General features: G+C 44.0%; 1 protein-coding gene across 1 annotated transcript; it reads right to left on the bottom strand.

Moving 5' to 3' along the window:
* Window positions 1-3,544: 3,544 nt before the first annotated feature.
* TNFAIP8L3 (tumor necrosis factor, alpha-induced protein 8-like 3) lies at window positions 3,545-4,136 on the bottom strand. The gene has a single exon (XM_010077095.1). The coding sequence runs from the start codon at window positions 4,075-4,077 to the stop codon at window positions 3,577-3,579; it is 501 nt and encodes a 166-aa protein (XP_010075397.1). The 5' UTR covers window positions 4,078-4,136; the 3' UTR covers window positions 3,545-3,576.
* Window positions 4,137-12,055: the final 7,919 nt, after the last annotated feature.

The following is a 12,055-nucleotide window of genomic DNA, read 5'->3' as shown; positions in this document are numbered from 1 at the left end:
CTGTTGCAGTGATAAGAACTAATTGTGCTTTACCTCTTGGTTCCCTTAAGTGTCAGCTATTTATGTGCCTTTCTGTGAGCGTGTTTCTCTAACACACACAAGATTACATGTTTGGTGTGAAGTTCTGTTCTGTGGCACATGTACCATTTCATTAGGATGCCAGAAGTGGTCACTCCCTTGAGAGCCTGAGCGTTTCACGAACATTAAATTTTTTCTCTTTATGTAATAAAGTTGGCAGTGATGAAGCAAAGAATATTGTGTCCTGCCATGATATGATTCATAAAAGTAAACAGCAATGTTTTATGAGCAGAGTGGCTTGAAACACCACTTACTAAAATTGCTTTAAACTTTTATTTTAAGGTAGTTGGCAGTTTTCTCTTTGTGCCAGTCTTTGATTGCTTCCACTATAATTGCCACGTGAGTTGTCTGCAAGTCCTGAGCTCTTTCAACCAAAAGTTTGCCTTTTCCAGGAATAAGGATAGGAGAATATATGCTTTCTCTGTGATAAGGGCAGGGATTTGTCTTCTGTCTAACTTGAATCACATTTAGCTAAACTGAGCTAAATAAATCATGGAAAACATGTAAACAGGTGCTTGGTAGAGAGCTTGATCTTCGTATATTGTGTCTGCTCTTGCTCTGACACAGGCTGCCTGTGTATCTTCTAAGCACCGCTCAGGCTGAGCCTGGGTGAGGCTGGAACCCGAAGACAAGACACTTCTGCCATTTCTCCGAACGGTCTGTGAGGGAGTTTCTGAGCCTGGTGACTGAACCGCACTGCTGAACACATTGAGCCAGCATCCTTCAGTAGCTCAGGTGCTTGAGAACTTTGTGGAAAAACAGAAATTTGCTTTGCTGCTGATGCTTGTTCCTGTTGCGTGTGTGTGATGCAACCAACAGAGACGTGGATTTCCAGTTTTCTTTTAAACCCTGAACCTGCCCATCTGCTGAACTCCTGCCTTCACAACATCTGCTCATCGAAGAACATTAACGTTGCAAAAGTTGAAGATGACAGTACATTAATTCCCTCCCCTTACTGCTTAATTTCAGTTTACATGGTAGAATAAATAAATCAAAAGGAAACGAAAAGGGCAGTAATCACACATTTTTAATCCACAAATATGATAATACATCGTATACTTAAGGTGACCTGAACATTGCCCATATTTTAGCAATGTTATTACATACCAAGCTACAAGTACAAAAGTAAACAATGAATATACAGGATATGCAAGTATGAGAAATACTTGAAAACATTCTCTTTCCTTAAGGCTACTCAGATTCATAAATAAAACAACAGATGTTCAGCTGGTTTGTCTAAAATACCAGAATCTGAATATTGATACTTGCAACACACAAAAAGTCACAGATACAGGATATCCCTTTCCTTTGGACATCTTCAGTGTTGAATAATCTCTCTTTTTCTGGCTTTAAAAAAAGAACTTAAATTTGTTTGCCACAAGTGAAACAATCACGCAAAATCTGACATGTATGCACTGGGACAGGGGTGTGGGTACAATTAAATACTGTTCAAAAGCAGCAGTTGACAAGTACGCGCTTGGAAAAAATGCAGCTCATGGTGCATGTAAATATGGCTCTGCAAATGGCTGAACCTGCAACCCCCAGCGTTGGTATTTCATTACTGTGCTGTGTTGCAAAGGAATTGTCCACCTTCATTGCTACTGAATGCACTTTTTATGGTTAAAATAATATGTGAGGAAAATTACATTGTTACAACTGCTCTGGTAATGTCTTGTGCTGCCATTTTTCCTGTGCTCCAAAATGATTTCTCCTGGGAACAGATAAAAATCTATCTAGCACAACCCTAGTGAATACCTGATCTGGGTATGTGTGTTCTCAGCTGTATAAAAGCATGATATTAAAAATTATTGTTGCAAGAGATACAATATAGTTATTCTGGGGTGAGGAAAGATAGAAGAATAATAAAATTTGGAACAGTTTTTAAAGTATTTAAGAGTTTAAATGAGAAACATGATTTTTTCTTATCCTAAAGTGATGGGTGATCGACACCAAAGTCCTCCTTAAAGGGGGATGGCTTTCAAATACATTTTCTTGTCATTGTGAATTTTCAAGTACATGCATCTCTGTATTATAATATATAAGGTGTGGAAGGTGTCAGCTCCAGATAATGGGGCTGTCTGCTATCTGTGTCAACTAAAGGAGATGGTGCAGGACAGTGAAGTGTCAGTAGGTAGAGGGGGGTCCGGAGGATAAGATGTAGAGGGTAAGGAGAGGAGAGATTTCCAAACATGCTTCCTTTACTGAGGGTCAGCCAGCGCCTGCCCTGCTGCAGGACTCTGCAAGTGGCAAGCTGGTGTGTCTGCTCTGGTTCTCCCTGACAAAACTGTACAGAAACCAACATTTCTTTGCAAAATGTTGTCAGTGTGAAGACACCAGTATATTTTGCCTAAAAAAGAAAAAAAAGTCACTGTAAACGTTCTGAACAAGTAAGTCATCCATGAAGCTCACCAGAGTCACAAAGACTGCTCTTTCAAGACTACTGTGGATACAACACACTTAGATGGCACTGCAGGCATAGCGCGTGGAGTTCCTTTTTTATCACACCTCTGTTCTACTGTAGGCACAAATGAACATCATGGACACGTTAAACTCAGAGTTTTATCTAGGCTGAACATTCTGAGGAGAGGGAATGTAAACAGCGCTTTGTAGCTCCATTGGTTTCTTAGTGGTGCTCCTCTTCACAACTGCAATTTCAAAATCTTCACAAAACTTATTTTGTTCTGGCAGGCGAGACAGTAAGAGCAGCACACCCTTCAGCCTAAGCTCATCTGATGTTACCAAATATGCAAACCCTGAGAGGGGGGCGAAATTTCATCTAGTTTGCTGGTTGCCTTTGGGCTTGAACCACTGAGCTGCTTTTCAAAATTAAAATGAAACCTTCTCTCTGTTATTGTCAGGTATAAAACAAAACTCTCTAATGAAAATATTGCTTCATGGAGCAGCTCTTTAAATATTCTCCCACTTCTACTCATTTTTTATTATTCATTATTTCCCTGTTAGACTTAAACACCATGTAAAACCAGAGATGCCTTCTCATACTGATCCTTTTGAAAGGAGTGAGCTTGATCCACTACAGCCCTGCTTTCTGTCTAAGCTTTTCCAGTTAGCATGGGAATAATGAAAACATACACACTGAGGGCAGCCTAGGGGTAAATTCCATGCTTTGTTTGCTTGCCTTCACCTGTCTATTTTTATACAGCCATGCATTTGAGTTTACTTTCTTTTCACATGTTCAGCCTTGAACACAAACCTAGTAAGATCATGGTGTATAGCAACCTCTTTCTGAACAATATATATCAGGAGCCTCACTCCGCTCCTTGGAAAAGACTGAATTATCTGAACAAAACATTAAAATGGATAGCTTTCTGATTTAAGTTTTCCACTTCATCACGAGCCTGGTGAACACCTTCTGGCCCCTGCTGGAGACTGGAGTAGAGAGACCAGTGGGAAGGAAGCTCACTTGCTCACCGCGGCTCATGAAGGGTGGCCAGTTCTAGAGAGAAGTTTTTTGTTGGTTTCTTGGTTTTGAGCATAATTTCAAAGGACCTTCTCATCAAGTAGTTTGTTGATGCCATCGCAGATCTTTTTGAGGTATGGCCGACAATCCCCATCAAGACTGTACAGGGCAGTTAGAAATTCCACATCCGCAAAGTGATTGAAGACGTGGTTGATGCGCCCATGGGATCTCGGTGTCAGGTGTCGATCTACGAGTTCATGCACAAGGTCTTTACATTCATTCAGAAGTTCTGCAAGAACATTTCTGTCAAAAGTGTATTCTACCTCGTAGAAACTGACGATTGTCATGGCAGTTTGGTTCAGCTTCTTCCTGAACTTGTCTACGATTTCCAGCTCTTCTTGGTTGAACTGATTATTTCGGTAGAGGATCCCAATTTTTATTGCCACTTTAATCAGGTCTTTCATAATTTTATGGGCTTCCTTTTTGTTTCTTGTGTGTTCCTTTGTTACTCTGTACAGCTCATCGAAGATTTCACTGCTTGTGTCATCAATTAGCATGTTAGCCATGGTTTTGGTTGCCATTTTACTCAGGATCTTTTTCTGGGCTTGCAGTGCAAGATTTTTGGAACTAAAGCAATCAGGACCTGTTTTGGGATAGCAGAGAAGAAGGAAAATGTTAATTTTATGAGGTGATTTTCACAATCTGTTAAGAAAAGTAGGACCTATGTGCTTAACTAAGACATTACGTGTCACTGATCATTTCATGTAGTTGTGATTGCAATAATGGGAACACTTCCAACACTGTTTACAGGTATCCTTGGGGTCTCAGACATCTGTGTTTCAGGTCTTGGCTGTCACTTCACTGAGTTTTTTTGCTTACAAGTTAATAACAGAATATTCTGGCAGGGGATACCTATGCTGGTTCTTTGCTCGCCTTTTAATTTTGAAATTCAGTATTAAAGTTTTCTTGGCAGAGAGATCCGTTGAGATGTTCTTGTTGAAATAACACAAATACATAAGCTATCAGAAACGAGCAAAATGAGATACTAATAAATACAGGAACATGAAAGAATTATACTTTTGGTCATTGGGAGGCACTGTTGTTCCACGGATAGACTAAGCAGCATCTCAAGGGCTAGTAAGGCAAATTCATAAACACGGATTTATTTTGCTTTAACCTCTAGTAATGATGCCTTTCCTGTTTGTTACCAATTTGCAAAACTAAAGAATGTGATTTTTGTAAGACATTGGTGCTTCAGCGCATGTAGTTCCTGCCAGATGAAAATAGCTGAGCTATTTGATTTACATTTATCAAATAAATATCTTGGATTGATTATCTTTTACACAGCTGTGCAAGTTTCACTCAGCACAGCACCTGAGCATCTGGCTACTCCTCCCAGACTTTAGCCAGTGCGCTTCTATAGTTATGGGTACAGATTAATTTGACCTTCCTCTGTTTTTCACATTAATGTTGGTTCTTAACTGAGTCTATGTGTACAAAGTAAAGGAAACAGAAAGATTTTGTATGAAATAATAATCCAGTTTAATACCAGGGTAGTGAAGTCCCTGTTGGCTCAAAGGGCATTTTATCATTGTAGCCAAATAGTGATGGGTGTGTGTGTTCTCAGGCTTACAGTCGGTGAGCTGACTGCCAAGTGCTGGCAGAGCAGCATCTTAGGTACGAGACACCTTCCTCGACGTTCCCTCATGTCCCCCTTGGTATTTGCCTGCGCACCGGTGATGCCAATCCTGCCCTGCAGCTGGGGACTCACTCTGCTCGCCGGGAGACCAGAGCCCTGGCTGGTGCAGGGGGATGGAGGTGACTGTCCTTCACCAGCTGCTGGGGATCCAAACCACTAAGAGATTAAAAATAACTATGAAAATCAAAGCTTCCAGGGCTGATTTGATTTTGAAGCCTGAGTGGGTCTTAGGCTGGTTGGGTGAGCTCTGAGGCCCTTTACAGCCCTCAGCACAGGAATGCTGCTGCCCTGCAGCGTAGCCGTCGTCTGCCGGCATTTGGGGTGCGGGCTGAGCTGTGGCCACGCGCGTGCCACTGGGGGTTCACCGCAGCCTCTCCTTCTTCCCTGAGCTCCCTACGTCCCTGAGGGAGGAAAAAGGGGTGCTGGGTGCCAGTGCTCACTTCAAATACATTACACTCTGAATTTAAACCGTCCTCTGTTTAAATCCTGTTGTTCAAGTTAGCTAGAATATTAAAGTTGTCATCTTCCTTTGTGTGCTACAGCTGTACTACTGAGCAGTATGAAAGAGTAACATTTAATTTCAACTGAACCACCACCTGGAAAAAATAATTCAATGTGCTTAAAAGGATTGCCTGTCATTTGGAGAGAAAATTGTGGGGCTGAGCTGCTGACTCGAGGAAATAGAAAAAACTGTGATTTAATCTAAAAATGATAAAAACAGGATGAAAGCATTCTTTCACTTAGCAGTACGTGGGTATATAAATAGCATCCGCGATGAATAATTATGTGCATTTGACAGAGTAAAATGGAAGATTAATATTAGTGTCTGTTTCTGTAGTAAGAGTTTGCAATTAATCAAGTGGATGCAGTTGTTCAGTATCTGTTTTGATCAAAAATTGAAAATAATTGCCATAGACTTTCAGAATATTAATTTTACTAACGTTCATCACACTTCACCCTCGATGTCATTTTCACCAGGTGAGAGCCCAGCTGGCCCCCGCCGTGCTCAGCTCTCCGCTGCAGGGAGAGCTTTGCAGAACCGGTGCAATTCTGCGGCTCGAAGCAAAGCCTGCAGCCGTGTCACACAGCAAGAGCTGGCTGTCAAAGTACCACGTCCCCCATTGCCCACCTTGTGTCTTTGTTATGCCAGTGCATCTGTGGGAGCCAGGACCAGCACAGCCACCAGCACGTTCTCACACATGCACGCAGCTGCCCTCCCATTTATATGATTTCTGAGAGACAAAATTTGATGCTAAATTAGCATGTAAAAGCTTCTAATAAACATCACAAGTGAGGTTTCTCTGGCACAAAATAAGTGGTTCTGGGGTGTGTTCCTATATTCAAAGTCCTCTCATCCACAACACTGAGCAGAGTGCCGTCTTCAGAGATGACACTGCTGGCTTTGGTACCTCGGACACTGAGGAGGCGATGGTACAGCTCCCAGCAGGAGGTGCAAGCGGTGAAAGGGGCAGTGCAGCCAGAGAGCACCAGGCTGAGTTTTACCGAAGATTAAGGCTGGGCCATTTTTCCACGGCAAGTCCCAACTGTGGGAGATGTATTTAACAGCATGAGACTGAGCTGCTTCTAGTCTTTCTAAAAATAAAATAAAATAAAATAAAATAAAAGTTATTACACTGAAGCTGCTAATTTTTTTCTGTAGAAGCTGTATTCCCCTCTCCTCTCTTGAGTTCCTTCACCAGGCCCTAATGCCATATCCTCCTCCTTCTCTCATATCTCTTGCTCTCCTCTGTTCAATCCAAGACCCAGTTCCATCCCTCCGATCCCCGCTGTGGTCCCCTTCTCTACCTCATACTCCAAATACTTTGTGCACACTCCTTTCCCCTGCCTCCTTCAATGTGTTGTCCTGCTCTGTGCATTGTAAAATCCGTCATAGCTGGTAACTAGTTTCGCCACAACGACTGCTGTGTGCTCTCTTTCAGTCAGCTGCACCCAGCAGCCACGGGGTCGCGGTGGGGCAGGGCTGTGCTCTGCTCTGCGGGGACACGGGAGAAGCCTGTGCATCTGGAGCATTCTGTGGTGCTCTGTGTTAAATACAGAAGCTGCAGCCTGCTGCCACAGTCCCGCCACCATGTCGGGAGCTGCTGAGAAGCTCAGGGAGGAGGACAGCCGGAGCATCCCGGCTGCACCAGCAAGCTGCCAGCCTGACCGCTGGGACGGGTGCTCTGCAGAGCCTCAGCCCATCGCCCCCACCTGCCCAAGGGCCTGCTGGTGGGGTCAGACAATGTGCAGGGAGGAGGCAGAAACAGTCACCAGCCTGTTTGTGCAGCCTAGACAGTGGCATGGGGGCTGTTCGTAAAGGGCTACAATTGACTTTGCTTAAATTCCAGGAGCACAGAGTTTTATAGCAGCGTATGCTGGAAGGGGCGAGAGGTTGTTTGGACTCCTGCCTCCAAAATCACATAGTGCTCAGACACCAAGGTGACGCCTTGTGCTTTAAAGATCACAAGTGGTTAGCCACATGATTAAATTCAGACTTTCATGGGGACTGCAGGTTTACTATGGCAGTGTTTTCTTACTGCAGCACATTCCTCGTTACACAAAATACAACATCTTTGCCTCCTACATACCGCAAGTCTATTTTCTGCTTTCTTTCATACAGCAAAATAAATCAGCAACAACATTATAGATGCTATTAGCTTTCAGGAACATTACACCAAAGCTAAAAAAGAAAAACCAACCTTCAAGCATGCTGCTTTGCTGGGAAATTATTAGCTTCCGTAATAGAAAGTCTGACCTCTGTTTTACTGATGCAAGGACCAGTTCTGCCTTCAGATCTGCTCTCTCCCTATCTGTGTAGATGATAAAAGCTATTAAAAAGCACCATGCGACGGGATTGATCTCATAGTAATCTTCCATCCTTCAAAACGTGCAGCTCCTCAGACCTACATTTCACAGCTGTGACACCCGCAGTGGGATCAGCGCCCGGCCAGCTGCAGGCAGGGAGGGGGACAGGCACCCGGCGCCGGGGCAGTCCCGCGGTCGGGGTGCTGCAGCACTCCCCACCAGTGACAGCCCAGCTCCTGGCACCCGGCACTGAGCATGACAAAGATGTCTCACACCCACTAAACTTAATAACAGGATTGCTTAATAACAGAGTTGCTTAATAGCAGAAGTGTGGAAAAAGTTTGGCAGCTCTAGAGAGTGGATGTAAGAGTTTTGTATTTTAAGAGTTTTTGAGACTAAAATGCAAGAGCATCTGTAATATTCTCAAAATATTTTGATTCCAGATGGCTGTACCAAGTACAAAATGATTAGAACTAAACACTCAGCAATACTATTTTCATGTAAATATCCATTCAGCCACTCTGTACAAAACACACGGCAGAACCAGTGAACCAGAACATGCTCCTGCTATGCCCAGGAGAGAACATGGGCGATGCATTCTGAAAGCAATTACACTGATATGGACACAAGCCCGCCGAGCACATGGATCCATTTCCCTTCCAGTCAGCCTCTTCTTAGTCAAAGCCTTAATAAAATTTTGCAGCCAGGCTATTTTCTCCCCTGGCAAATGGCTAAAAGGCACATTGAGGTGAGCTCTGGAAGGAGCGCTGCTTCCCAGGTGAAAATGGACAGAGCAGGAGCTCCTCTGCAGTTTCTGTGGAGTTTGGCCAGTGCATTTTTAATGGCATTAGCAGGTTTGTGTGGAGAGAGGGGATACAAAACAATTTTGTCTGACACTGGGAGCTGTTACTGTAGTGCCTGCTGCAGCTTGTACTAATTAATCAATTACCTCAGCCATTGTCTTCACCTGGTCTAAAGTGACTCCCGTGTGGAGCTGGGAGCCTCACGTCCCACTTACACGGTGAGTGGAGCTCTGGCTCCCGGCTGTGGGTGGTGGGCTGTGTTTTCAGGCCACTGCCAAGAAGTGTGTGTGTGTGGGGGGCACTGAGTCAGCTTGAAGGCATTCTGGAGAGGTGAGTGCAGCTGCTGTACATTAAAGGACTGAGCTAAAATCATGATGGGCTGTGGGACTGCAGTGAGCTCCTTCTGCCGGGCAGGAATGGGGGGGATGGGATGGGATGGGATGGGAGAAGGTCCTTGTGTCTGTGCTGCAGCTGTACTGTAAGTAAGCAAAGCGCTGAATCTTAAAAAGAAGGAAATATATAGGAAAGTAAAGATGATGAAGAAGCTGAAATATTTTTACACTCCTGAATCCTCAATTTTCAGATGTAGTGCAGCCTCTGCAGCAGAAGAGAGGCTTTAAGGAGTCAGCAAAGCTGCTGGAAATGTGGGTATCCCCCTAGCTTCTAGTGGGTGCCCAGGCTGGTGGGGGATGCACCAAGCCAATGGAGAGCCTGCTACAGTATAAGATAGCTGGGTTGTGAAAATTGTTGTAGGAAAGTGCTGTTTTAACAATTTGTGTGACCCAGTTTGAGTGCATCTGTGTATTTTGACCTAGTGGTATATCGGCCCCTGAGCCTGGAGAGTCTGGGAATGCCTGTGAGAAGGGACATGGCAGCTGTATCATAAAGCTCCTGTAGAGAGTTAAATGGGCAGTGGATATCTGAACAGCTAATCCAGTGTTGCTGCTGGTGCTGATAATTTACCGGGCTGACAGCTTGTTTTGCTATAACCTGCAGTTACCTGTAATGCCTCTTTTTCTTGACATCAATAGTTAATAAAGCATAAATAACCTTTGAGGAAAATAAGAGCAGGAAACTCTATTAAGCTATAAAGACATGAAAAAGCTAGTGCAGATTTGGAAAGGAGCATGCAGAAAGCAAACATCAAAAAAATCTAGTTGCTTAATTTGAGGTATTCAGACAAAATGTTTAGAGGTAATGAGCTGCAAACTTGTGTGTTTTATTTATCCTTCAAGTATCACTTACATGCTAGAAGATTGATTAGAAAAGGGAACCGCAGAACTTGGGATTTCAAAATAGCTCTAACAGCAGACAGGAAAAAAGTGCACTAAAAGCATTTCTCCCACAGTATTTTAGTCCAGAGCAGCCAGGGACCTCTCAGTGTGCGTATTACTCTTGGACAGCTACGGGATCACTGCAGAAGAAACATTCAGTGTTTCCAGTAACTTTAAGCCAAGAAATCCAAGAGACCAGATGGAATATATCAGCTTTCAGGGAGGGCCAATTTAAACATGTGTAAGCACCAGGGGCCCAGTGCTCAAACTTTTAACGCTTCTAAACTGTTACTATGATCATAAAAGGGTTGCTCACTTGTGTAGTGGAACAGGAGATTACAGACTGATAATTATATATGATCCTGGGAGAACATACCGGTATCCAAACGTCTGAAGGCAAAACTTGGAGATGCTGGAAATAACAGCAAGAGCCATGTACAGAGGGAACATGACTGAATGGAAAAAAGACCATTTTTCCTTTCAGTGCTTTATATGAGCAGCAATCATACTGCAAAAAAGCACTGTCTGGGAATCCAGTGACTGGAGATTCCTGATGATAGTTTTGATTTCAGCAGCTGGCTTGTATTTGGCATTTACTTCACTAATAATATATTGTTGCTACATACTGGAGTGTGCCTTTCCATACCTGGCAGAGGTGGTGATAGGCTGGGGAGCTCCTGTAAAGGAAGAGGAGCAACACAGAATGAGGGGTTAAATGCTGTCCTTGTCTCAATAATGCCTCCAGAGACGATATACAGGGAAGAGGGGTTCAGCTGCTGCTTCTATCAGCTCTGCTGGAGTTGCCAAGAAAGGGGCTGGCGAAGCTGTTCTCCTGCTACCCCCAGTGCCTGGCTGGGAATGCACAACATAACTGTGTTCTTCTCCTGTGTCTAAAAGCAGGAGCTGGCAAATGGAGCCTGGATAACAGCACTGTCCTGTGGCTGAAACTGGCCCACAGTGTGGAAACCTTCACAAGAGCTTCCCTGAGTACATGGTACAGCCGACACGATGCTGTGATTCTGTATGGCTGCTATGAGACATTACACTTGGTCATATCCTGAAAACTCTCATCCAGCCTGTGACAGAGGAAACCACTCCCTGACAAAGGCTCAGTGAGGGCCATCTCCCTGCATTGTGTCTTTGGCCACAAACCCAATGGAGGTACCAGACCGCAACTGCTTTGCTAAGGACCCAGCCCTCAGGGCTGGCCTGCCAAGTACGAGTTTGGCACATGCAAGCAGCAAAGTCCTCCCTCTGAAAGAGGCTTCTAAAGCTCTTCATTTTTTCAATCTGATAACATACATCAGAACCAAAACCTAAACCAGGCTGCAGGACAGGGAATGGTATCTTTGAAGAGTGACTTTCAAATGTTCGGTTTAAACTTTGCCCCTCCCATGTTGTAGCAGGCAGGGGAGCTCTGCCAAGGCAGCAAACGCATCTGGGTAACTTTTGGCAATCGGAGGTAAGTGTAAACAGCGCAGAGCTTGCTTACACAGCACCCTGAGGTACACACACGGTGTACAGACAAGGCTTTGCTCTTATCTGAAAGTGCTCAGGTGTTAACAGAAATGAGTAAGTCTGTCTGCCAGGAGTGATAGTAAAATACTGTGGTGTTTGGGGTTGTTTAAGCTTTACTATACAACTGGAAGAGCTTTTGATAAACTGACCACTGTATTTTACAGATGGGTTTAAAGTCTTTCAATGGCAGCTCATTATGTTGATAGCAAGTACAAAATACATTGAAAAGACTGAACATCCCTACCCCAGAAGAATGCTGGTTTAACTCTGCCTGACACTACAAGACAAAGCACTGGCACACTGGGAGCACAGGTTTGAGAAGGGAGGTGTTTGCAATAGATTGAGCCATAACACAGCAAGGCATTTCCTGGGCCGATCTTTAGGGAATGGGAATGCAGGAGGATTGGTTTCTACCTGTTGCAATGATCTATTGATCCTGCTCCTGTATTTTCAGACAGAT

The sequence above is a fragment of the Pterocles gutturalis genome, unplaced genomic scaffold, assembly GCF_000699245.1.
Source record: "Pterocles gutturalis isolate BGI_N339 unplaced genomic scaffold, ASM69924v1 scaffold21068, whole genome shotgun sequence".
NCBI lineage: Eukaryota > Metazoa > Chordata > Aves > Pterocliformes > Pteroclidae > Pterocles > Pterocles gutturalis.
This window is presented reverse-complemented; position numbering and strand designations above follow the sequence as displayed.